The 27883-nt window shown below is 44.7% G+C and overlaps 1 protein-coding gene across 3 annotated transcripts; it reads right to left on the reverse strand.

The window, feature by feature from the left end:
* Positions 1-369: 369 nt before the first annotated feature.
* Positions 370-27841, reverse strand: slc1a9 (solute carrier family 1 member 9). Of its 3 annotated transcripts, XM_054759931.1 has the most exons (13): positions 27784-27841; positions 19417-19508; positions 19097-19206; positions 11812-11973; positions 11572-11724; positions 11245-11498; positions 9198-9303; positions 8970-9096; positions 6702-6935; positions 6050-6244; positions 3282-3416; positions 2741-3179; positions 370-2629 (listed from the first exon to the last, which is right to left on the reverse strand). In XM_054759931.1, the coding sequence occupies exons 4-13, from the start codon at positions 11966-11968 to the stop codon at positions 2453-2455; spliced, it is 1977 nt and encodes a 658-aa protein (XP_054615906.1). In that variant the 5' UTR covers positions 11969-11973; positions 19097-19206; positions 19417-19508; positions 27784-27841; the 3' UTR covers positions 370-2452. The 3 variants fall into 3 exon arrangements, with proteins under 3 accessions (XP_054615906.1, XP_054615907.1, XP_054615909.1); XM_054759932.1 differs by lacking the exons at positions 19417-19508; positions 27784-27841 and having other exon boundaries at positions 19097-19230; XM_054759934.1 differs by lacking the exons at positions 19097-19206; positions 19417-19508; positions 27784-27841 and adding an exon at positions 13502-13922.
* Between the last annotated feature and the right edge of the window lie 42 nt (positions 27842-27883).

Raw genomic sequence — 27883 nt, forward strand, 5'->3', positions numbered from 1 at the left:
ACACACGCACACAAGTCAACGCAATCATCCTCAGTGCTCTTATGCTGTCTGGGAAGAATGAAAAGGATTGACGTCTTTCTGGCCATCTGCCGCCCACCACCACCGCCCCGCCCCCCATCTCTAAACTCTTCTTTGAGAGGATTAAGTGTGCTGATATCTGTGTATCTTTGTCTCATCAATGGCAAACACCAGCCCTGCTGTGCGTGTCCCTGTGTGTCTGTTGCGACGTGTCCATCCAGTAATTTCTTTGTCTACTGGATTTCTCCCCCCCCTTCCTCCTCCTCGTCTTTAGCAAGTGAACCCTGACCCCTTTGGAGAACAAATCCTCCTACACAAGGTAGCGAAAGACAAAATAAAACGCCGTTTGTCTTGAAGAAGTCTGGAGGGTTTTTATTACATACATGCCACGCTACGTTTGGGGGGGTGTCTGCGGTTGAGTTAAAATGAAAGGCATTCAGTGAGACGCGGGAGGTGAGTTCGCTGTACAGATCAACAGGATAAAGGAGAAGAAAAGTCCAGCAGACAAAGATACAGACATGAAAACAGCATCTCGTGCGTTTGGGCAACAATGACTCATCGTCTCAGATGGCAAACAACACAAAACAGAAAGAAAGTGCGGTGAGAATTCCAACACTGATGGTGGTTGCTGCGCTTCAGGAAGAGACTGTGTAACTGCTGATTTGTGGAAGGACGATGTGGGAGAGTTTGCAGGGAAGAAAGCACAGGTGCGAGAAAGCCATGTGTCAAGTCTCAAAGACTTGCAAGTCCAAGTCAAGTCTAAAGACAAGATAAGACAGGTTGAGTCAAGTCCAAAGTCATAGGCTTGAAATTTCCCTTACAAGTCAAACACTAGCCGGGGAGACGGTAAGTGGTAAGTGGGTAAGTGGTAGTTAGTGTAGTTAGAGCATCGAAATTGGTTTCTGACTTTCTGAAAACTCTTAACATGATCAGAGCCCTCTTGCCAAGAAATTACACTCCTATAGTCACCTTTGTACTCGTATTACCTAACATAGTACACGTGAGCAATAATAAGAGCTAACTCACGTTAGCATTGGGAAAGCTCCTTGGCGTAGTAGCTGGAACATAATGTGGGTCGATCGCGTGGCATCACCATGCGTGTCATCCGCCCTCACAAAGACTAGCTTTGGCACCATATTGCAAAACTATTACGCGCAGGCTACGGGATCACCATCGACACAGATGCCGGGGTTTGTCCACAACAACGTTGCCGCCATATTGGATGTGTCAAGGCAGCGCTGTAAATGAATACAAGTAATTGTACTTACTTTCATAAAGCGCCTTCCTACAAAGAAATTTTAAATTAATTCCTCTCGTTTATACATTCACACACACACTAATATACTTGGGAAACAGTTAGGCACCAAAAATCTGAGAAGATCACATATTGTTTTTGGTGCCTAACTTTTTCCCCAAGTATATTTGTACTTACTTACATTTACTTGTATCCATTTAGAGCGCAGTTGATAGAAATATAGTATTGTAGAGTTATTCTGGGGTTGCGCTGGCCCTGCTCTCGCTTCTGTGCGGTCAGGCTGTTTGAAGGACGCTCTGTGTGGTGGTGGGGGTGAGGCCAGTGGGACAGACAGGTTACCCGGCAACCTTATCACATTCGCGGCTTGCACACTAGTTTACAGCCATGCACCCTTGATTGACATCAGCTCAAACCAGTTAAATAGCTACACACAAATCACACACTGACCCACTCAGGAGGGAGTACACACCTCTGCGTAGGCGTGTCTCAAGCTTAGCATTTAGCCTAGGAACTTTCTAGTTTTCATCACTGCCTGCTAATGTGAGCAGGAGTCCAGCATGCATTTGCAGACATTTTCCACGAAAAGATTCAAAAGAATGAAAAGTGTGTCTGCCTGATCTCTTCTTGGGAAAACCAACCCGGACGTTTCAATGGATGAATTTTTGAAAAACTACGATAAAGTGAGGGAGCGATGATGGAACCACGATGCAGCGAGGAACGATTGTACTTTGAATGGAGACACATTTTACTCAGAACACTCACTGAAAAGTTCAAGTATTTAAGTCATCAGACTAAAGTCAGAGTCAAGTCTTGAGTCATTGATGTCAAAGTCCAAGTCGGGTTGCAATTCCTTTGATGGTATTGTCAAAAGTCACATCCAAAGTCATCAAAACTGTGACTTGAGTCCAAGTTGCCGTGACTCGAGTGCACACCTCTGGAAGAAAGTAGCTTGTTTGTGTTCTGGTGCAGGAAGCCATGTTTCCACCAAGCGCTCCAGTCCAGTTTGTTGGTGGAAACCAGGCTGACTAAATCTTTGCTTCCAGAATGATGAATCAAGACGGTGGGAGAGAAAAGCATTTAATATTCTTTAACATTAAACATCTCTGCAGTCAAACATTCCCAAACGGAGCCAATTAAGTAGACGGAATTCCAGTGAGGCCCTCAAGTGGAGTGGCTGACTCACGGCAGGTCGCAGGGTGGGATGGCGTGCCGCCGATCGTAGGCCGTGTCGTCGCTCTCCTCCCCGTCGCTTACTTCACCGAGGACCCTCTCTCTTTCCTCTTCTTCCTCCGTCTCGCTCTCTCTGTGCAGCCGCTCACGCTCCCTCTCCCGGTAGCAGCGAGGCAGGGCGGGAATCTGAGGATGAAGTTTGAAGTTTTTAGTTCAACCTCTAGAAGGAATCCGAGTTTCACAATGTCATAAAACATAGAAACACTGCGTTGGAAGAATGAGGAGGTGGGCTGGTACCTGGTTGTCATGGCTGGGCAGGGCGCAGTATGCCGGCTCCGTCCTGCGGAGGAGGTGAGGTGAGTGGGTGCGGAAAGGTCGCGGGGAATGGGAGCAGACGGAGCGCGGGGAGGGGGAGCGGATGGAGTGCGGCGACGGAGAGCGGACAGAGCGGGACGGCGAGTACGTGATGGAGTGGGACTGGGAGAGAACGTGGCCGTGGTGGTTTTGTTTGGGGGGGCGAGGGGAGCGGGGCGGCAGCTCGGGCGGCCTGAGAGGGTCCACCAGATCCATCTCGGTGAGGATCGGCGGTGGCGGGATGAAATCCAGCTCCTCCTCCATCGGGAGCATTTGCATTTCGGCCGCGTCGATTTCGTGGAGCTCCGCTTTGGACAAGTGGTCCACAATGCCGGCGCCGAACGAGTCGCCGACCACGTTGATGGAGGTACGCATTCTGTCGCTGAAGCGGGACAAACCGTTTCAGTGTCACGCAGTAAAGGGCCACGTGTTGGCGCTCACGTTCCCCGCAATGCCCCGCCCCCTCAGCAGACGCCTGACTCACAGCAGCCAGTCGACGGCGATGAGCAGACTGATGTCCTGCGTGGGAAGGCCGACCGCCGTCAGGATCAGCAGCATGGTGACCAGTCCGGCGCTGGGAATGCTGGCCGCTCCCACACTGGCCAGAGTGGCGGTCATACTGGGAGGAGAGGAGAGAGCGTTAAGTCATGTAGTCATGAGAAGAAATGGAGGAAAAATACATATCCAGAGTTGATAGCGGGCGCTATCAACTCTGGACTCACTCGTTTGCTGCAAAAAAGGGGCTCCCATGCATCGTGTTCTGCGTGAGGCGATTGGCAGGTCTCTGCTGTGCTGTTGTCATGCTCATATTACAATGAAAATAATGGCCCACATTTCCAAAATTGATATGCGTTTACATTTAGGCCAAGAATACACAAGAATTGCTTCATATGCATATTATTTGAATAACAACTAACTGCTCTCCATCAAGGACAACCCCCCCCATCGGACAATAGAGGGGCAGCGAAGCTCATTCTCCAACAGACTCCTCCAGTTCCATTCCCACAGTGAATGCTACAGGCCTTCATGCATTCTACACGCCATCCAGCTCTACCTCACCTGTCTGTAAAGGATAATTCCCAACATTATTGCGCTCCACTGTCTGCCCTACCTTGTATGGAGTATAAATGTACTTTTATTTACTTTATTTTATTTCCTACTTAAATTTTAAAACACTATTTGTAAATATGTAAATATTTTTCTTATATTTTATTCATATTGCACTGCATTTTATTTAAGCGTGTTTTTCCTTCTGCAATTCAGCTACTGTAACCAAGCAATTTCCGTTGTGTATCAATAAAGTCTAAGTCTAATAATAGACCGTAGTCAACCACGAAACTGGTCATTCATTTTTGAACAACCACGGTCGAGTGAAGGTGAGATGTTCGAAGTGGCAAGGAACGACTGTACTGCTTTTTTTTCCTGAATACTTGATTAGTGCCGAGCCGCAGATGTAGAGAGAATTTTCATTGGACAGAAGATGTGAAAAAAGGCTAAAGTGGCTCCTGAGACATGCATTGTCAACATAGCGCTCCGTCTGGGACGTGGCTTGAGGCAATGTGCTGACATATTTACCACAGCAGAGACACTACAGTATTTATACTTGCACACAACTGAGCATCATTAGTCGCCGTCACCACAAGAAGGATGTTTGCAATCGCACTGAAACCTCAGAAATGACGACTTGACTCCAGTCAAGTGGTCACATGCTCAGGCCCGTACATCAAATCTGCTTGTTTGCGACAACGCTGGCAAAAAGGTCAGCCAGTTTAGCTGTCCAAACAATTACAGTCAGCGTGGCCCGCTGCCATGGTCAGCACGGGAACTTCAAGAACATGAAAGGCGGCGTCATAAATGCGCCTTTTAACTGCAGACAGACGAGACAGGCACTAAAAAGCTGATATTATCGCATGGGAGGCTGACAAACCGCAGGCAAACAAAGCGCTGGTGACAAAACACAGAGGAGAAATTCCCAGCAGTCCTCCACCAGGACTTTATTATATGCAAATCAACACACACCACAACGTTCCACAACAGGGCTGCGAGGATCCTGATGTCAACACACATCAGCCCCATCCTACACTCCCTACCATTTTATCATTCATTCTAATCACATGAACGTGTGATTGGAAACACTGCCTCATGTCATACCTAATCATAAATCTCTTAGATCTTCTTAACCCCACATCTGTTATACAGGGGGACTCCACCTTGACCACTTAACACTGCCACAGACTACTAATGATGTAACACAGGGGTGTCCATGTGCAGCCCATGAGCTATTTGCGGCACGCAGCTCATTTTTAGTGACCCTCATCCAGACAAAATTAAACAGCCCACAGAACATTACACGGAAAAGGAAACACAGGAAATGGCCCAAATACACCAAAATGGCACCTGTAAACCAAAATGTCTAACTGTGCACGTTGCAGTATAGGGCCTTTGATGAATTTTGTGAGTCCTCAAAAGCAAGTCTAGCAAGTCTAGATTGGCCATGACAAAAACTCTGGCCAGAGTAAAAGCCTTTGAAAATTTTGACGCAGTGTTTGTGTGTGGACGGGTAAAACGGAGCATTTAGATTTTTGTTATAAGGAATATGACATTATCTCATGTTAAACCTTATTTAACAACAAAACATAAAGTTGATTGACTTCATGCAACGGTAAACTTGCGTGTGTGTGCCTTATGAGCACGGGCAATAAAAAAAACAAACATGTTTTCCTGAGTTCCATGTAAGTGTGCACTGATTTGAAAGATAACACTAAATCTGCTGTATCTGTGGCGGCCCGCCACTCGTACATTTGGGCTGCCACAGATACAGCAGATTTAGTGTTATCTTTCAAATCAGTGCACACTTACATGGAACTCAGGAAAACATGTTTTCATATATTTCATATATAAATTCATATATGGAAAATACTGAAGACTGAAGAAACAAACAATTCCACAAAGCTGAGATGGAGGCTGTTGATATTTTAGCGTAGTTGGATATCACATTGGATTTATATGTCACTAAAATGACTACATTTTGTTAGATTACAAGTTTTTTCTTTGAATATTTTGGTATTATTCTTGTAAAATGAATGAAAATTTTACCATTTTTGCAGTTTTATTTTTTATTTTTATTTTTTAGCGCCTATTATACGCTTGAAATCTACATATTCATGTGACAATTTAACATGGCCCACTAGCTGAAGGTGCTCATGTTTGGAGTGTAACAACATGACGAGAAGCAGGCCAGTCCTTCCTGACCTGACAGTGACGATCTGCCCGCCGTCCAGCGTGATGTCGTTCATCTGGGCAATAAAGATGGCCGCCACGGCCTCGTAAAGGGCAGTGCCGTCCATGTTGATGGTGGCGCCAATGGGCAGCACGAAGCGAGTGACGCGCTTGTCGATCTTGAGATTCTCCTCCAGGCAGCGGAATGTGACCGGCAAAGTCCCGGCACTGGGAACAGAAGGGAACATGGAGACGTCTGACGGAGGACATCAAATAGGCAGACAGGTGGTGACACGCGGAGGTGCAGAGGTGAGGAAGGGGGTGAGTTTGGCAAGGAGACAAAATAATACGGAAATCCGAGTGGAGCGAGCCTCCTCCCGACAGCTGGTGCCAGCCACAGTTGCAATCCTCCGTGTGTATTAGAGGAATTTGATTCCCAAGCCGCCTAAGCTGGGGTCGTAATATAATTAGAGGAAACGTTGATAGGATTACCCATTTTTCACTACTGCCACAGTAATGTGCCAAAATAACAGTTGGTCTGCACAAAGCCAAACAGCGTACAGGCAGGGCCCATTTGGCTGCTTCGATAATCCCAAACTGACTTTCACCACACATGTCTGGAATCATGTCAGACATGGCATCATCATCCATGATCCCTGCTTTCTTTATTCCATACGTCACTGACCTGCTGGCGGTGCCCAGCGCCGTGATCCAAGCCTGGAAGATTCCAGAGTAGAAGGTAAAGGGGCTTTTACGGGTGATGCCGAAGAAGATGGCCGGAAGGATCAAGCCGCCGTGGATGACCAGGCCCACTATGACGGTCACCATGTACATGCCCAGCTGCCTGGCCACCACCTCCAGGTCACCGATGGCGGCGATCTTCCCCGCAATCAGAGAGGCGATGCCGACGGGAGAGTACCTGAGAGATGAGGAAGACGGGAATTTTATAGAGACGATAATCGGCCAATATTGCCATAAACATGAGATATCCGTTCACATCGGTATTGGTTATACTGTAATGATATCGGCATGTCAGTGAGGACGTCGTGCTCCACACAGCAACAAGCTTGCTTGTTTAGTATCGTCGCTCTCTGGAATTATTTCCAAGTTTCGCCTTCGAATTGTAAATATGCAATATGCAATGTCTGCAAAGCGCTGCAAGGAAGGACCTACTTACGATCTAATATCACACGTCATGAAGAATCACTCGGACTCACACGTAGCTAGCATACCCGCAGCAAAATAATCCTGTTCAATGAGTACACAGTGTCATGTCCAGGCATGGTTGTGACCCCAGGACGCAGAGACAGGAGCGTAGTGCAAAAAATCTTTATTTGCTGGACAACCAGCTGCAAACAGGCCTAACACTAACAAAAAGAAACAGAGGAAAAAACTACACAGACGTAGTGAGAGGTGAAGCAGCGGAATGCAAACCATCACAAGAACAACCGAACCACACTGAACCAGCAAACAACAAAGACCACACACTCTCCTGAAGAAGCCAACTAATCCCAAAAGAGGACCAGCTGTGACTGGCAGCTTCCTCAGAAAAAGGTCAACACGACTGAAAACAGTACAAAACAGGACGCGCTTGCAAAATAAGAGTATAAAACAGGAAATAAGGAGAACCAACACAAAAGAGTTCAACAAGTCACAGAGAGCGTGACACATAGTTTCACACTCTTGACTCCAATACGGATGTTTGTGCCGCATAGGATGTGCATCATTACCAGCATTATTTCATTGGATTCTTATATGTGACTTTATTATATCTAGGCAGCAGTTATGTGTTGATCGTAAGAGAAGATGTTACTTTCGTTCACTATTGCTCATGATTTTTTTTAATGACAAATTTTTTGAGACAGAATGTTTACAATAAATATGGCACTTTTTCTAAAGCTTATGTTGCATATTGGGGTATTTCTCTTATTTGGCACAAACAGTGTAAATAGTGACATTAGTTTTAGGGAAGAGCTGCTGAGCTAATTAAGTACCGGGCCATATCCGTATATCGGATATTGGTACGAAAGCCGATATACATCACGAGAATTTTCGCAGCTTTTTTCATGTTAACGGGTATGGATTTGTGCACATTTGAGCCATGGAGGTCTGTGTTCTAGGAGAACACAGTGTGTTCAGCGTGACATTACATCAGTCTTCATCTAAAGGTGCACGTTCCCTACGTGACGGCACATGCTCCCGGACAGTTGTTCCCTCTGTGGACCCCCTCCAGTTGTGTCATTCCGGGCCGGTCTCAGGTCATCTGTGGTCCGATGCCAGCGTCTGGTCGCAGTTGTTTTCCGGAGCGTGCCGCGCGCTGTTTGTGATGGATGTCTTCCTCGAATGATGCGTGTTTTTGTATACACTGGACCTTGTGTTTAGCTGGCCTGCAGGCTGCTGACTCATGTGTTTATACGCTGTGAGTGATACGAACATGCACGGTTCCTCTGGTGGCCAGCTGCTCATGAAGATGGACTTTGTTGGGTTTTTTTTTGTTTTTGGAGCCACAGCACTCTTGCTGTGTGTGATGATCCAGGCTCCTGCGAATGTCACTCCCCGTCCCGCCCTTTCAGTGTCTTCATTACATTCTGGAGATGTTCCACGTTTTCTCCTAAGGGAGAACTCAACATTGTTGAGGGCGCCGGCTCCTGCTACTCCCTTGCATACCACAGACTCCAGCACGCTCCGGGGAAAGCGTCTCATCCCATCTGTCCGCGTCCTTCACTGACACACTTTCTCCCACAGACTTCCTGTCCTATCAGAGTACCCGCTGCCGCTGGTTCCCACAGCGTGTCTCATGTGCAGCCTTCGCCTTCTCCATCACTGTCAGCAGCTGCCATGTGTGCTATCTCGTGTGTGTCATAATAAGGCAGTCGCTGACCCACATGAGCAAAAACAGACACATGTTGTGCACGTTTGCGCGTGCGGTGGTGGGAAAAGACATGACACTGACCACATGATCATGGAGACCATCGTCATGATGATCTCGTTCAGGATGTTGAAGAAGTCGCACATGATTTTTCCACGTTCGCCCATCCTGCCCATGCAGATCCCAAAGGTGATGAAGAAGCCAATCAAGCCTGGAGCAAAACAAACACGAGTCACTTAAGCTTGATGCAGATTACGTGACTGACGTGTGTGTGTTCTAAATGAGCAACCCAAGAGGCGGAACTTCACTCACCGAGAACGTTCATGCCCCATTTATACTCCAGTTTCTTCCTGTTCACTACAATGGGCTCAGTTTGGTTTGGTGCTGCTACTGACACCTGTTTCAGCACCGTCTGGACCTGGCAGGATAAAGTGAGATTCCAAAAATGAGCTTGACTGTTTCACAAAGCCAGTACAGTGGCATACTACCCATTCAGTATTCACAGCCACCCAAATTTGCAGATTTCGGGAAAAAAAACAACATTTATTTAAAATGTTTAATTTCGTATTTTCTGAAAATAGTTGTGTTTTCCATCTCAATCACCCTAAGTTAGTAGGGGTGTCACGAGGCACTCAGCTCACGAGACGGGACAATACACGAGACTTGGCCTGCAGAAACGAGACGAGACGACTGTTTGGAGGCGAGAGATGAGGAAAACAGACACGCATGCACATGGCCCGCAAAATATCCAGTTGATTTTTATTTATTGAGTGATTAATTAATGAAGTTATTATTGTCCCAATCCTAGTGCCTATGAGACTGAACGAGAAATCTTGTCACATTTTAATCTCACGACATCTTGTGACACCCCTTTTAGTCAGTAATATTTGACCATCCATTTTCTATACCGCTTGTCCTCACTAGGGTCGTGGGTATGCTGGAGCCTATCCCAGCTGTCTTCGGGCAAGAGGCGGGGCACACCCTGGAGTAATAATACGTGTTAATACAAGTAAAATGTACAGCATACAGGTACCACTATTTAATTATTTTTATTTTTATTTTTTACATGTTTTTGTCTTTATGCTTCACTGATAATGTTTTTTCTTCAAGCGTTGAGATTTTACACTTTGTTCAGCGGTCCTTGAACGCACCACAGTGGCTGTGAGATGCAAAAGTAAAACTTATACACTACCGGTCAAAAATGTTAGAGCACTCCAGCACTCCAGCACGAGAGTATAGTACCACAATGTGTACCACACTGTTTTTATGCAGACAGAGGAGGTAGTAAGTACTTCAGAACCTGGAACACCTGCAGGAATTAGTTACACCAACTGCCAAGGCTTGATCAACTTCCATTTCTGCAGAATAGCTTTAAATTGTTGACCCATTTTGTGGTCCCTGAATGAAGCATTTTTGTATAGTTCTGAAATACACATTATTTTTCAGTTTTGGGTAACCTTACCTTTTTTTTAACCTGCGGCACGTCGCCACTCACCTTTGTACCATTTCAAGCTATTCATTGGACTTGAACGACTTGAACTTCAACTTGAAAAATTGGGGTGTTCTAAAACTTTTGACTGGTATCATATATAGGGGTGTCCTGATCCTATATTGATATTGGATATCGGTCTGATATCTGCAAAAAAACATATAATAAGGTCCGCATCTAAACTCTCAAAAAAGCACTTGGATGCAAGCAGTAGAGCAGCTAAAGTTACCTACTTTGCACTTTATAGATATTATTTTGTTTTTTTATTGGATTTATTGAGGGTCTTCTTATTTATTTTATTCAACTGTAGAATATTGTTATGTATTGTTATGGGAACCACGATTTATAATAAATGGGAAAGTTTTTCCCATACCTACTGTTGCTGATCACCGTTCTGTTTGTGTAATATCACTTGATAAAACATTCCACACTAGAAATTAAATAATAATAGTATGTATGATACATGTTGATATAGTATCAGATTGATATTGGTATCGGCCAATACGCTCAGCTGCAATATCGGTATCGTATTTGAATATATATAACTTCAACACCATGACTTCGATTCCTTGTGTTCATGGATCATCTTACACTATCGTTCATTAGCGGTGAGTAGCTATACAGTACATTTGACATTTTAAATGTGTTTATTCAAAGTCAGCAGAGAGTAAGGAATGGATGAATAACATGAGTTGGTGCTCAGGAGTGTCGAGCTGCTGATGTTTTGCTGTAGTAAACAAGGATGCAGCATTCCAGATGTAAAGGGATTAGCAGCAGAACAAGAGCTGAGCCTCATTCAGTCCAAAACTACTTCTAATCATTCAGCTCAGTCCCAAATGGCCCCAAAATTACAGGAAGTCAAAGTGTTACCTGCTGGAAACAAGCTTGCACCAAGTTCTCAGGGAAGAGGTTTCGGATCAGGTCCAGGAAGGCGTCCAGGCTGCTGACTTCCTGGTTTTTGGTGGCCGTGGTCGCTGTGCGCCCCCTCAGTTTGGGGTTGCCGGGGTGGATACTTAGCACCAGGATGACCCCGAGGATGGCGGCGATGATGGTGGTGGACATGTAGTACACCATGGCTCTACTGCCCATCCTGCCACTGGAGCGAGCATCCAGACCAGCCAGCCCTGACACCCGAGGACATGTAGTTTATCACATCAACATCGGAGCCCCACAGGAAGTCACCTCCGAGCTTCTCACCTGTGATGAGGCTGGAGATGATGAGAGGCAGGATGAGCATCTTCAGCATCCTCATGAGGATTTCTCCCGGGAAGGAAACCATAGTGAGGGCGGCGTTGTCCACCACCTTCATGTAGCGCAGCAGCATTCCGAACACGGCTCCCATGACCACACCTGACACACGGGAAAGCCTTAATTCTCAGCCCCAATTACTAAGCCAAAAGATGGAATGATATCACATGACAGTCACGCAGTATGTACCCATGACGGTGAGTCCCAGCAACAGATTGTGGGTGTTGCGGCTGCAGTGACCAGCATCTTTGTAGCCAGTCTCTGTGTTGTCATCTTGCCGGGTTTCATCTTTCACCTTCTTGTGCTTGTCGGTGTTGGACTGGTTGACTGTGGGCTGGTTTGTCATCCTGCCTGTGGACACAGTGGAACAAATCATGGATTGATTTTGGCACAGTGGCCCTTACTCTTCAGACATCACGCTAGCATTTGTTTTCTATTCCACAGGGACGTAAACAAACAGGAGATCAGGGTTTTTTGTGCTACAGAACATATACAGTTGTCCCTCGCTATATTGTTTTTTTTCAGAAATTAATTAATTAATGATGGCTGTTTCGTGGTAGACTATGTACTATTATTATTAGTCTATATGTAGTACTCTGGCCACTAGGCAGCAGTAATGTTACATGGATGAGACAGCCATTCTTGTTACATTACCCTACCTTGCACTCAATGTAGCCAGCCATGGATGCAGTGTGAAAAAAAGATTCTCCTCCCATTCCATGTGGAAGTGGTAAGTTTGTGGATTCTTACTTTGTCCTTCTTCCCCACTCTGTTTGAAACCCTTTCTTAAATTTAGAAGAAATTAATTAAATTAATTGGTTAGCTCACTAACTTGTTAGCTTGCTATTTAGTGGCCATCTAGAGTCCCTGTAGAATAACAGTTGTGCAATCCAGTGCAAACAATCAATAATGGGAGTTTGAGTTGAAAAATGACCCAATTTGAGAAACAAAAATTTGCTTTTTCTTTGGCTTTTTGGAAACTTAATTCAAAAAGCCACTTTAGGGATTACGTCCAATGCAGCAGAGTGTCATAAAGCCAGCCAATTGAATGACAAAGAATGAAAACCAGGGCATCAGGGACGGGACGTGAAAACACGTCCTGGGAAAATGGGACGCTTGGTCACCCTACACTGTGTGCATGTGGGTGCTTGCATTGCATTCAGGCCCATAATTATAAAATGATACTGATGATCGATGAACAGAAGAAATGTGAGTTATTAGTAGAAGTTTTAATTAGTGTAGAAGTTTTATATAAGTTTCACTTTTGCATCTCACAGCAACTATGGTGCGTTCAAAGTCCACCAAACAAAGTGCCAAATCTCAGTTTAAATAAACAGCATTATCTGTGAAGAATAAAGATATAAACAAATTGTGGGCTTTTTTAACAGTAGTACATGTAAGCTGTGGAAATTCTGTGTAAATTCTTACTGAAATAGGGTAAATGAGATGTATTTTCTGTGGACAAAAACTACCTATTCAGAGAAAAAAATAATTTGGGGTTGTGAATGCTGAATCGCCACTGTGCAGGGATCCACTGTATTGTGCAGATACATTTTCATTTAGAGTTGGAGGACAATGTGGTGCTCTGCCTGTAATTCTTAATGTAATTATTTTAATTCCCGCTGTTCAACACTGGGTTTTTCCTGCTAACAAAACATCCAATTGTTGTCTGTCCCCTGCCTAGAAAGACATTAGCACGACTCCCACCACCTCTGCTCTCACATGAATCATATGTAAACACATCTGGAGAGCAGCGCAGCCTGCCAAGTCCACGTCAGAGGTATGAACGACCTATTTCCAAATAGTCAGACCACGGCAATCAGGCATGATTATAATCCATCAACTGAGCGGGACGTCTGCCCACACAAAAACACATTACCTGTGGTCCGTTTGCCCTTTCACTTCAAGCTGTCATCCTCCGCCCCCGGCCGTATCTCCGCCCTTGGCTCGCAGGGCTCCCTGCTGCGCTCGGATTGCCGGTGCGATCTCAGCAGAATGTCCCGGCAAGTTTCGATTGCATGGATGTAATCCCCCATCAAATGTGTCGGCGAGGGGAGGAGGGGGAGGAGTTTCCCCTGTTATAGTCTTCACAAATCCTCTTTTCAATCCTTATGTCTTATTCTTTGCTCGGACATTGTTTGGTCACAAATGCGTCAGTCGGGCAGCGGGGTTGCGGAGAGGTGTCATGGCAAAAACATCATCATGCCTTCCGCATGTTTGCCTCTATAGATATGTCTGTGAATATTCTCCTTCATCCAGGCCATCGTATTCTCATTGAATGGATGATCACAACTGGACTGTTCAGGATGTCTAAGAAGACGTTTTGCGTCTTATCCTAGTAGGCTTAATCAGTTCATGCTAAAGACTATATATGACTACAGCTGTCCTATCTAGTCATGAACATAGTCGATTCAATACCCTGAAAATCTATTGAGATCAAAAAGAAACACTGTCCCTTGACAGCGACAATGATGCTCAGTCAGACAGCCAATAATTACCACCAAAGCGATTTTCTTCACCATTCATTCGCTTGTTAACGGGATGACGCAAAAACTACTTGACCCCTTTCTACAAAACTCAACAATGGCAACAATCACTTTTCAACACAATGGTGATGAAACCTTCAAGTCCAGTGGGGGTTTATGTGCAAAGCCAATCTATGACAATCATGATGTTTTTGACTGACTTTGTATCTGGTTTGTTCTTTGGTGTTCCATATTTCGGTTGGATTATGAACATATTTTCTGCCTATAGCCTTTGTAGTCTTCCAGATGAGAAACTGACTCAATGAAATGTCCTGGTCCATGCTGGAGAGCTCTAGGACAATGCAGATACATGTGAGAGCATGTCAGTAGCAGGGGGTTTTGGCCAAACAGAAAAGAATCCCAAACAAGCGGTGAGGACACAAATGTCGCAAACGTCTGCTTTCCCCAACAGGCGGATTATGTGGAGTTTTGAGAAATGTCAGAGCTGCTTCACAGGGAAGTTTTGTTGGCCTCCAGGAACCTTGAAAAGTCCAATGAAACCCCGTCAATTTTTGCCTGAAAAGTGCTTAATTGGACGTTACAGGGCCACGGGAAACAGATGCTGATCACAGGATGAGCGTAACAAGAGAGGAAGGCCTGGCAGCACGCTGGCTTGTTGCGTCACGTTGCAGCTTAGCTTCCCTAATAAAACACAGCCATTCCGGTCAGAGGGTTCAGGCCGCTGGACCCGGGGAGCTTACAGTAAATCCTGGATGTCAGAGTGAGATCACACAGGTGGTTGTCCTCCTCTGCCAGGTAGGCCGCCAGGAATTCCCTTAAAAGAGAAGTCGTTTTCTTGGGAGAGCACTCTGTGACCGAGCGTCTGAGTAATGAAACCTGAACCACCCCACGGTGGACCCAGTTAGAAGCAAAGACACAGAAACCGAACCTCAACTTGTACCATCAATCTGAACGCAAGTACTGCAGTCAGCTTTAACGTCTTAGTTGAGCTACAATGCTAGCTATAAACTGTACATGCAATCAAATCCAAACACAACACCAAAAGCCCCAAGAAAGTATCCCAAAGTTCAGGTCAAACTGCTACAAGTCCTAGTCCCAGATGAAAACACCCTCACATGCATGATGATGCCGGAGATGACCGGCATCACAATCGGTCTTGGGCTGCAGCGTACTTAGGATGCATCTTGTTAATCATTGTGGTTTCCACCACAACAGGCCGAGATAATCCCCTACAAGAGCAGCTTTTGATTACTGTAATGGAGCCTGAGCAGCCACAGAAGAAGGTGCCGCTCGTTTTGACCGTAGCACACTAGAAACACAATGGCTGCTACACTAACAATATGGCCCGTCCACAGCCAGTCTCTAAAGACTACTCAAGAGATCGAACAATGGGATCGGCGCACTTACACATCATCTTGTGCTTACAACAATACAAGTTCAGACCATTTGGAATTCTCTTATTACCGCCACCAAACACGTTATGTTTGCAGATACAGTGGAACCTTGGTTCCTGTTATTGGACCAGATGGAAACAGTTGCACACACTCTCATCACATCTCACCTGGACTATTGTAACTCCCGATACTTTGGTCTTGAACAGACCTCCACTCGCCGCCTACAACCGGTCCAAAATGCCTAAAATCCAAAAGGCATGAGCACATCACTCCTGTGCACCTTTCTCTCCACTGGCTGCTAGTTTTAGAATTCAGTTTCAGATCTTATTATTTGTTTTAAAGTCTCTTAATGGGCTGACACCACCTTATTTATCAGAACTGCTTGTTCTGCACACTCCGGGAGCTCTGAGGTCCTGTGACCAGCATCTATGAGAGCGCTCTCGGTCCAGGCTGAAGACCAGAGGGGACAGTAGCATTAGCAGGTGCCAAAATGTGGTATGCTCTCCCCCTGAACCTTCGAACTGCTCCTCCCATCGAGAGTTTCAAATCAAAGCTCAAAACGCTCTTGTTTGCACTGGCTTTTAATGCAAGCTGTGGTGGACATTTATGATTTGTTTTTATTTGTTTCTTTTATTGTTTCTAGCTATTTTGTATTGTTTGTCTTTATTTTAGCCTCTTATGTTTTAAGATTTGTATTTATTATAATACTTTTGAACATACTGCTTGTTTCCCTGTACAGCACTTTGGGGCAGCAGTGACTGTTTTAAGATGTGCTCTATAAACAAACTTGACCTTGAACTGTTAATCCATTCCAAAGGGTCCGTCTAGAACCGAATCGTACAAAAACTGAAACTAATTTTGTGTGAGCACTTGAATCCATGGACAGATGCATCGTTAACCTACTAGTTTGTTTAGCATTGTCATTTGAGTTTTCCAAAAGAATGTGCCTTAAGGGATGCCATAGTATTGCGTACACTAAATATCGCCTAATTTGTGTTGTGAATAAACAAGCGTTGCTGGCATTATCCTCCACATCTTTATTAATACCGCAAGAGTCTACGTACCAAACAGTGTGCAGGGTTTGCTATGCGTTGGCGACGAGATTCGCTAATCGCGGTTGTTTGTTGCCTCCCGTGAGTGGCGCCCACAAATCACAACCGTTTGTTTAGGCACAATATTGTACGATAACTGAGACATGTGAACCCAGGCAAGAATTTGTCCAAAATGTTCGTCCAATAGGAATCATACACAAACAGGGGTGTTTGAAAACCAAGGTTCCACTGTAAAGCATTCAGAATTCTCATGTTACCTCCACCAAGGAAGTTATGTTTGCAGATACGTTAAAATTTGCAGGTAGGTAAGTATTTTTTTATAAGTATTTTTTAAGTATGTTGGTGTTAAACATTGTTGAGAATCAACACACACAACAACACAACACACATCAACACCTACCTGTTGAAGTTGTGATGTTTGATTATGATAAGTCATGTGTTACGACATTAATTACGCACATGACAAATTCCACAAGTGTGATGCTATTGTTTCGTATTACCTACCATGGCCCCACATGAACGTAACAACACATTAGTATAAATATTGATATGATAGTGTGGTATTACTGCCGTTGGAGAGTGTGGTGTGTTCGGGTGTCTGTGTGTCGCAGGGGATTACTTCCAACAGTTGATTGTTTGGTGTGAGCTTTGCAAAGGGATGGGGATATAATCCAACCACCCACCACCGCCCCACCCCACCCCTTCATCGTCCCCTCAGAGACAGATGAGGATGCTCACTGCGACACAGCACACTTCTTACATGTCGCAGCCGGCATTAAACGCACCAGAGGCTGGATGGACATTCAGAGCGGGATCAAACATTCCGCCTTTTCAAATATGGCAACCACCACGTATTCCACCAGGCATCTACCCACTTCCTACTGGGTAGGTTGGTAAATTTAATCAACATTTGAAGAAAAACAAAAATGAGTAGATTATAAATAAAAATCATTTTTGTCCCATGTGAAGACATGAAATAAAACTGTGACCTGTGTCTGAAAGGCATGGACTAAACTGCTTGTATGACTGACCCCAAGTCAGACAGGACAGAACATACTGTAATACGTGCTTTACAAAGGTCAGAGGTCATTGCTCATTATTGAGATAAGCACGCTTCTCTCGGGACTCCCATGAACACAAACACACTTAAGTCATCATCACGTTTAATTGTTCAACAAATAGATAGATTAACAAAGGCAGTGTCCACACAAACACGGATATTTTCAAAAATACACCTTTCCCCCCACAAAAAAACACATTCACTGGCTGCAGTGCACATTTTGTCCAATCAGAAACCTTGAAGCAACCAAAACAGATTTGGTCGAGCATGACAACGCACCTGTTCATCAATGTACTGAGACATTAAATGTATAATGACGTGTACATTATCTTTAAAACCAGCACACACTTACATGGAGCCCGATAGTCGATAACTTCACGTTCTGTTGTTAAATAATGTTGAAAAACATGACATAATGTTGCACATTTCTTATGACGCAAACCAAAAAGCGCCGTTTTACCCATCCAATCACAAACACTGACGCTTTTACTTTTTAAGCACAAAACCATAAGTTTGTGTGTGGACACGCGGCCAAAACATATGAATATCCGTATTGCTGTAGACTTGTAACTGGTTTGTTTTGGGACAAACTTGATGTTGTTGATTGGCGATCCTAATCTGGATCAGCACCAAATAATACAATACATTCATTGATACACATCCCCTATATATGTCTAAATCTGATTTATTCACCAATATATTAAGGAAAAAGTGAGAAAAAATGTGCACTGTTTTTATTTGACCCAGGCTGCACTCTTTCAGAAGATTTTGTGCAAAAATTTGAGTGCTTTTATCATAATACTGCTGACATACGCATATACTTCCTACGCATACTAACTTCCTTAGTGGAGGTAATTACTATGGCCAGTCAACACATTATTGGGCTACATTGGCAATCGTAGCAAAAATAATAATAAAAAGATGACTAGTCAAACAATAAGTACATGTATCATCAGTGTATCGTGAGACCCCCTCCTGCATCAGTGTGTGTGTGTGTGTGTGCAAGCCCCTCCCCTCCTCTCGCTGAGATGATAATCTGAGTGTATTAATCTGTTGTTTGAACTCCTTAAGCACAGACTGTCTATCACATCTGCTCTCTTCACCCTCGCAAAGATCTGCTATTTATAAACTCTCCCTTCGCTTCCCTTCTTTTTCGGGGGAGGTTTGAGTCACGCCTCCCGGTCTCCTCGCTGCATGAGGACCCCATTTCACGCAGCTCAAATGTCCGTTACAATAAATCCCTCTCCTCGTTTGGCTAACAGGTGCCTTGGAAGCTCCTCCATTCCTTTTTGATGAAGTGAGCATGTGCAACATTTAAATGCATGAAAGAAACACCAACTGGACATCTCCATCCAAAGGATGAACATAACAAAATGGAAAGAAAACTAACAAAAAGGCAACAAAGTTGTAGGAATCAGTCAATTATGGATGGACGGACCCCCCTCCCTACCCCAGAGGCGAGAAGGCGACCCGGAAGCTTACCTGCTGAGCTTGGCTGTCTCCCCTCCGACAAGAGCGAGGCATTGGGAGATGAGAGGAGGGATGTGGAGATGAAGAGGGGACGGGAGGCAAAGTCACGGTCTTTGCGTCATCTGAGAAAATTTGCAGATTATACACAACAACAGCTTGGTGCTCGGTAGCAAACCCCCCTCCGCCCCATCTCATCCCCCGCTCGCCCACCCTCCCTCCCTGCTTTCTTCCTGCCTCCATCACCCACTTGCTCTCTGCCACAGGTCACTCTATGGGCTGTGATCACAGAAAAGATGAATTAGGCTGCTGGAAGGACTTTTTAGGACACCCACCTGGAGGGCCTTATCCTCCCGTCCACTGGGGGGCAGCGTGACTCTGCACTGAGTGAAGGTAGCAGCACAGAAGATTCCCTCTGATGGATTCTCTGAGTGCAGGAACAGTTTGACACCATTAGCTGTGATTGGTCCTTTTAATATAACTACATATTTGATGACGGTCACATTATCATGTCACAATATTCATGTCTAGAATAAACACAAGGCAATACGGAATACAGAGTTCTCTACTCGAGGTTACAGTGGATCCTCGGACATTCGCGATTCAGCATTCACCGCCCTGCAAATTTGCGTAGTTTTAGTTTAAAAAAAGATTTATTTAATTTTTTTCCCCCTAAAATAGTTAACTAAGAAATGATGTGGTTGATGGTCTACTATGGTCTAAAAATATTGAAAGACAAGTTATATGTAGTATTGTGGTCACTAGGCATCAGTAATGTTATGAGACATTAGCTTACATTACCTTTCACACCGCATGGAGACTGCATGCTACTGAGCCAGCAGAGCCCAGCCGACATGCCGTGGTCGAGACAGACGTGCCATGGCTGAGATCGAGTGAAAAAAAGGTTCTCCTCTCATTCCAGTGGTAAGTTTTTGGCTTCCTTGTCCTTCTTCCCCACTCCAAATTTAAATTTTTTTTTTTTTAAATAAGTAAATTGGAGAGGCTAACTAGCTCGTTAGTTTTATGTCCCTGTAAGGATACCATAGCCTGCGCAATGTGATGTAAACAAAGAATAACAGGAGTGTAAAAGTGACTATAAGGGTGTTATTTCATGTTTCATACACTCTAATAATGTTAAAACCTGCATCTAAAAGTCATAAACAGGTTTTCTATGCTCTAACTACGAACATATTCTGTTTTTTAATATTGAATCCTACATCATGGAAATTCACTTATCGGGTCTTGAACCAATGAACCGTAAAAGCTTTGGAGGGGGGAGAACGAGCCGTGTTTCATCTTCATGGCTGTATCAGTTACTTGCAGATTTTCGCCATTCGCCGTCATGTTTTTATTCAGGAGAAAAAAATCTAGAAAATGAAAAAGTAAAACAGCTACACAGAGTTAATGCTTGGTCAATGAACTGAGCGCTTGTAATGTATTTGCTTGACACCATTCCAACTCAAGTTTTGCACGACTTTGGAGGCGTATTTTTGGTAATTGTGTGCCTCGAGGGCATTCAACTGGATGGTAAACAATAATAAAGCAGCGACACACACACACACACACACACACACACACACAGTCCCATGGGAGTGACAGATGGGGACAAGCGGCAACGTGAACGGGGGGGACCTGGTACAAGTGGGCCGCATAGTCCATTGTGTGGTCGGTAAGTCAATCTTCGACTAATTGCTCCAGCATTTCCAACACAAAGTCTGCCTGTGAAATGCGATCCTGCGGGGTGTTGTACAGTGAGTAAAGTGTACAACCTGTAACATTCTCCCTCTGGCCAGACAAGAGGCGGCGAGGGGACGTGGAGGGGTGGAGGTGTGCCACCAGAAGGAGGTGTGGATGGTGTTTGCAGGCCTGCAAATAGATTATTAACAAGCATCCGTGGCCAGCGAGTGAAAGCGTAGCCGCAACAGACGAATGGATGGCGTCCCGCAACGTGACACCAAGCCGGGGCAGATACGGAGATGAGGACCAGCGATGGAGTGGTGATTTGTTGGGGGCGGGGACGTGTAAGAGGAGAGGGCCTGGCGATGCAGACGATGTAAACAAGACGAGCTGGTGTACGCGCCGCATGGCGCCCGGTGGCCGCCACCCCAACGCCACACAGTGCCATGTCTGGTTCTCATTAAGCATTAAACCGAATTACCAAATCCTCCGCTCCCCCTAATTAGGACTTTGCAGCACTGTCTGCTCTCAAATTCCCGCTCCCGACGGTGAACATTCCATACGCTAATTTCAGTTTCACGCAGGAAAGACTTGTAGCCGCATGTGTTGTTTGTTTGTCAGAGCCTGTGTGTGTGTATGTGTGTGTGTGTGTGTGTGTATGCATACTTAGCTGAGTGCGCGTCGCTCCCGGGCGCCGTGTGGGACGGCTCCAGGCCCGGCCCGCTTCCCCCCTGACCTTTGCCTAAGCTGTGACGTGTCGCTTGATTTTTCTGCACCTGTGCCAAATATGTCACGAGCTCCCAGCAGCAGGTATGCTGAAGGCTGCCAGGCGGGAGGGGGCGTGCCCCCTGCTGCTGTCCTCTCCCTACACACTCCTTCCCCCTGCATCACCGGTGACTGACCTCACCTTTGACCCTTTACCTCTTTGCCACCACGGCTAGCGCTGGGACATTTCCAGGAGGCTTTAGCTAATTGGGTCAGATTGCAGAGAGAGGTGCATTACCCTTGAAATTGGAACCATGTGTCGCTTTACATCACTATGCGTGTGTGTGCGTGTGTGTGGTAATGGCGGCCACGTCTACTGACGAGCCATGTCTGGCCAATGATTGAAGACACGATGACAGAGGTAGAAAATGGCCAACAAATCAGACTGGAACAAGTGGGGGTGGAATGATATAGTGAGGTGAGGTGGGGTCGTAATTGATGTCTGACTTTGTGGCACTCCAGCACACACACACACGCGCGCACACACGCACACACACTTCCAGCACCTTGACAGCTCAACTATTTGCAATAATGGACATAATCGCTGGTTTCATTGAAGAAGGACATCCGTGTGCCAGTGTGTGTGTGTGTGTGCGTGTGTGTGTGTGTGTGTGTGAGACATCTGCACACACATGCATGAGACTGTGGACTCCAGGTCCAAGTCTCAGTCAAGTCCTCAGATGAACCCGTCCGCATCAGCAAACATTTCCATGACGACAAGGAGCGCATCGTGGGACGGAGGCAAAGCCTTGCTGAGTTCATGTACGAGGCGGGACCGCAGCGTAAATCGGATCAGGTTTTTTTTATTGGGGGTTGGGGGGATTTAATAATAGAATGAAAATCTGTTTGGGCTTGTGCAAATGTTATTTGTCCAAAACACACACAAAAAAACAGGAATTGTTGGTTTGATTGCTGCGTCTTGTTGACATGAAGGCGCACATGAAGTCATAGTTGCAATTTGAAGGACTGTGTGGTCCAGTATGGTTCTGTTGGAATGGTAGGCCTGCACCATTCTGCAATAAAAGGGGAAGCACGATATTCTTGCTTAGGATTGTGATTGCAATTCTCTGGGATGATTTTTTTTTATACGTTTTCATTTGAAAGAAATCACATTGTTTGTATGATTATCTTTCCCATTGTCCTGTTCTACTTTAAAGAAACCTTCACTGGTCTTTTTGCACTTCTTCATGGGAGGTCCCGGAAGGATAAAAAAGAATATATATTATTTTAAAAATAGTTTTATCTAATTCTTTAAAGAAAAGTGCATTTTTTTTTATTTGCCCCTCATCCACATTTGTTTGTGAAACATGAACACATATTTCTTTCCCTTTTCTAAAAATAGAAAACGAGTTAGCATGGGTCAGCTAACATTGCATGTCATGGGAGGTGCCTATTTCGACTGTGAAGCGCTCTAAAAAAACTTCTAATGTCTTATCGTCTTTTTTATACATGCTGTGATCATGCATTAACAGGTACACTGATAGTAACATGTAATACGGACAGTATCTTGCCATGTTTTGATGATTTAAAACATTACCGCAACGTCTTAGCCCGTAGGAGCTAACGTGACTTCCGTCAACAACAGCAGCTCACAAAAAGGTGACGACACTTACAATGACCGCACTCATTGGGATGGCTGTGTGCTTCCAGTACAAGACTTGTGCTCCAGTTCTCAGGTAAAAAATGCTGACAGCAAACAAGCATCTCGCTGAGTCTTCGTAGAGAAATTGAGGGCCAGTAGTATCCACTCTGTATTCACATCTGTCCTGTTGCAGCGGCTAGAGGCGTTGTGAGTGACGCTGAGACGAGTGAGGTTTCGTGCTAAAGATACATATAGTTTTTTGTGTTAACGGCTACAATAACAATATCGCTGTAGCTTGCAGGCTCACAAGTAGGGCGTGTTAACTGACTCTTCAGTCATGCATGTAATAAAGACGAGTCCAATTAACGAATGCCATCGCTTCTCCTGCGAGCTGATGAAAGATGGCCCGTGCACCTCGCCAACCACGGCAGCAAAGTCAACTCGCCCTGGCCAAGAAGTGTCGGCCGTCGTGCTAACAAGATCGCAGCGTTGATGCAGCCTGTTAAGAAAAATATTTGAAAAATCATCAATATTTAGAAATTAGATTGCATGTTAGTGGCAATCGAGATTTCTTTATTTCATTTTTTGGTGGAAACTTGATCAAAGAGGCTCTAGAAAAAATGGTGTGTTTGGATTTTTTAAAAAAGATTATAAGAGTGGACATACACTTTTGTTGACCCGATAGTGTTGACAGAGTATATTTTTCAAAATGTGGGTGTGGACATAGCAAAGCAAACATGGTAATGCCGCAGTGACAGGAAGTGGGTAAACTTAAGCAGGCCTGCCAACGCGTGTGTGCGGCGTGATGACATCGAGTGCAGGCCTGCGCCGCTTTCCGCCACGACAGGTTTTGTTTGTCCGCTCTCTCCCGGCTAACAACTTTCTCTCTCTCTGTGCAACTCTCACTCATGTGACCCGAGGCGCAAACATCTAAGAGCACGCAGGGCGAGTTGAGACAAAGACGGAGACGCGGGGAATGGTGGGAGGGTTTGGACGATTTCAAGTGACTGACACTAAACGCCAAAGAGGAGGAACGCCGCGAGGGAGACACCACGGGTGTGTGTGTGAGTGTTGATGGTGAAGATCCCACTCAGGAATCTCGAAAATCTAATTATAGTGTTGCTACTGAGCATCGTTACTAAGGGCCTCCTCTGTTCTTACAAATATTGACTATTTCTATTATTATTTTGGGCTATGGTCGTTGTTACCATGTCTGCCTGGATTTTTCACCCTCTTCTCGCTCCGTGTCCATCTCAGGTCTGCCAACCAGGCTCTATAACAGGGGTGTCCAAAATGCAGCCAGGGGGCCATCTGTGGCCCGCAGCACAATGTAGAAATAAAATGACCTTATCAAGTATTTATTTATACTTATTCTATTTTCTTACTTTTTTAAATCTCTCCTATCTTGCTTTGTTTTTTTTTTTAATTAAGTGATTTAGTTTATTATGACACTTTTGCAGAGCTGCTGGAAATGTGAATTTCTCTAAGAGATGAATAAAAATCTATTTTTTCACAAAAGTATGTTTTTTGTTTTTTTTTTTTACAAAATATATTAACAAAAAAGTATGACTTTTTCTTTTTTACAAAAAAATAAAACAATTGACATTTTTTTTCCACAAATTTTCCCCATATAATTTTTTTTTTTTTTTTAAATATCAAAGTGGCCCCCTGCATCCTTTGATTTTTCAGATCAGGCCCTCAGTGAAAAAAGGTTTGGACATTCCTGGTCTATAACCACAACCAAATTGTTCCTGCAATAGACATCAATCTGGCCCAATCAGCATCGCGCTAACGGTTACTTTTCTTTAAGTCGTAATATTATGAAAAAAGAACAAAACAAAAAGTTGCAATTTTTGGAAAATTTTGTTGTGCTGAAAAAGTTATAATGTTATGGGAATAAAGTCCAAATATTACCAGAAGCAAAAGATTGTGTAAGAAAAAAGTTGAAATATTTGAAAAATTATAACAAACAACATAAAAAATGGATTAAAAAAAGTGAAGTATGGTAGCTATGAATAATGTGTTTTCAGCTACAAAACAAAGATGAAATGAATTTTTTTCTTGAAATAGATATAACTTCTTAGCATATCTCGATATGCTGCTTTTAGCCTACGTCACAAACGAATGTACGATTTTTTTGGCCGTGCGATTTTCTGCGTTCCACAAATAGCTGCGTTTTTTTTCTTTGTGGAAAACATAGCTGTGATGACCATGAAGGGGTAAGCATGGAGGACGTACGAAATATCTGACCGTGCGTTGGCCGCACTGATTACGTATGTGGGGTGCACGCGTGGCACACGACCCACCTAAGAGTCTGCAAGCACGACGTACTAAAAAAATTGACATTTTGTCCAAACGTGACACCAGCAAAACGTTCAAAAGACACACGTTGGCCGTTCGGACAAGGCGTGAAGACGTGTGAAGTGCATTGGTCTTGCAACCTGAAAAAACAGAGACTTTGTTTGACAAGAACCTCTGTGGTTGGTCTGCGGCTCGAAAATCAGCATGTCATACGTGCTTGCATGCGTTGTTTTGCACATAGACCGGCCGTAGCAGCCCGTACGACCAGTTTTCTTGGTCTTTACAAAATATCAAAGTGGCAAAGTTGCATCCTTTCATTTTTCGCTGTGGCCCTCGCTGGAAAAGGTCTGGACACCACTGCTCTAACATCTCACTTGAATGATGGACAGACGTGTTTTGATGCATGACCAAGTCAGTTGCGGTTGCTTTTCAGGCTTTTGATCGACCAAAAAGCGCATGACAGCAGGTGAATGTGTATTTATGTGATGAGTGGGGGATTCTAGCTGAATTTTTGCAGTTGGAATCATGCCCTTCCAAGTTGAAGCTTAAGAGGACCAAAAAAACCAAAAAAAAACATGGCTTCATTCATACGTTCGTACATGTATCTACTTCAGGTCTTGATTTTGGGTGATTTTTGTAAATTAGTGGAGGATTGCTGCAGTTTTGACTGTTAAACATCTTATTGACTGCACACAGGTGACCAACCAGTTTTAGCGGCTCAGAGGTTTGACAAACGTCTTTTCATGATTCCCCCGTCCTTTCGGTGTCCGTGTCTTCTCCCAGCCCCAAAGTCTTTCATGGGTGTTCTCTGAGGACGGGCCTTGTAACACAAACCTTGCTGCTTTTGTGTCCATTCTCTCTGCTTATCCTTTCATCTTTTTAAACAAGCGGGGGGGACAAGAGGCCGGCTGAGCTCGCTGAGCGGAGGAAAGAGATAGCATGTGAGGGAACGAGGAGGAGGCCGGCAGAGGAGGGACGGGATGGGGTGGGGGTTGGGGAGTGTCGGTTCGGCCTCCTCGTCGCTCAGCTCATCCGACAATTTATGGCCCTGCTTTTCAACAAGGCCATTCAAGGTGGGGAGGCCCAGTGGACGCGCTGTTCTGGCGGGTCAAAAGCACTGAATCCAACCCCCGGTCATGTGAAGGGATCACTTATCTGCTCCGAGGACCCCATGAACCGCCTGGGGTGTCTGCCATTGTGTCCCGGGCCCTAGTGGAGGAGTCGCATCTTCCCCTCGCAGCACACAAAAGCGCACACATATGTAGGATGCATGTGGGAAAGGTCTGGGTGCACACGGGCAAGTTGAGACAAGGTTGACCTTATGTTTAGAACATCTAGACAACACATGCCTTCACTCGAAAGACCGTCTGATTACATTTTGGGTCTTTTCTAGCTTGGGGTGTGCATGAAAGCTGACATAAGACCACACAAACACAGCTTGCAAACAGTCACATCTTCTCCAATCAATCAAGTAAATATTCCACGCTGGAGATGCGTTCAAGTGCGCTGATGCAATATGAAGAAGCTCTGGAGGAAGATCAATGCTTGTGTCGCGCCGCCCGTGGCTGCGCTGCATGTTTTCCAGTGACGAATACCAAAAACGTCGGACGCTGCTGCAGAATGTAAATCTTCTTCCTGGAACCGCATTTGTATCCCCGACGGCATTACATTCCCCAAAAACCAACAGTCGCTTGTGACTGGCGGCTGTCTGGCCTGACGTTGGAGATGATTGGTGAGTGTTTTACGCGCCACATTAAAACCGCAAGTTGAGGATGACAGTTGGGATTCAAAAAATGGAAGTAAAAAAAAAACACAACAGAATGCAGGGATTTATGGAAGGATTTGAAGGTAAAGGCAAAGTCAACAGTCAAGACTTGGAATCCTACTTCACGGAACCAAATAACTGCCATAAACGAGGGATTACTGTAATGCTGATCATACGTTAGAATGTCGGCACCCTCTAGGCAGCTGGAGGACCTGCTGCATTCAGTTCTTTTATATATTTTAGTTCTTTTGTATTTTTGGATGTCTGGAGCGGATTAATTGGATTTACATTAATTGCTTTAGTTTTTCTAAGTCTTGGTTTTCGTCGTAACTTTTATGAACAAATTGATAACGAAAAGGGAGGTACACTGTAACCGAGTTCTTTAATACCACTATCACCTTGTGTGATGTACGCTTTCATATATTTTCTCTGCAGTTCAGTCAAAGAATACCAGTTTCAAATGAAGTTCAGTGCCGGGGGAAAGAAATAAAAGTGAGTTTCCAGGTTGTACAGTGTTGTGTAAGGTAGCGGTAGACAATAAACACAGCATGTAGCCTCACTACAGCTTGTTTGGAATAATTTGCTGGGTTACCAACTCATAAAAAAACTTACCTGGAAGCAGGCCAACGCCGCTGTGCTGTTATTTCTTATAATTGTATTCAGGTGAAATGTGGGCGGAGAGGAGATAAAGGTAAAAAAAAAAAAAAAAAAG

Source organism: Dunckerocampus dactyliophorus, chromosome 18 (genome assembly GCF_027744805.1).
Source record: "Dunckerocampus dactyliophorus isolate RoL2022-P2 chromosome 18, RoL_Ddac_1.1, whole genome shotgun sequence".
In the NCBI taxonomy this organism is placed as follows: Eukaryota; Metazoa; Chordata; class Actinopteri; order Syngnathiformes; family Syngnathidae; genus Dunckerocampus; species Dunckerocampus dactyliophorus.

Coding starts and splice junctions, on each gene's coding strand:
- slc1a9 (XM_054759931.1), bottom strand. CDS start 11,968: ATGACAAACCAGCCCACAGTCAACCAGTCCAACACCGACAAGCACAAG. Junction 11,725..11,811: donor GCTGGGACTCACCGTCATGG/GTACATACTGCG, acceptor CCCGTGTGTCAG/GTGTGGTCATGGGAGCCGTG. Junction 3,180..3,281: donor ATCGCCGTCGACTGGCTGCT/GTGAGTCAGGCG, acceptor GTCCCGCTTCAG/CGACAGAATGCGTACCTCCA.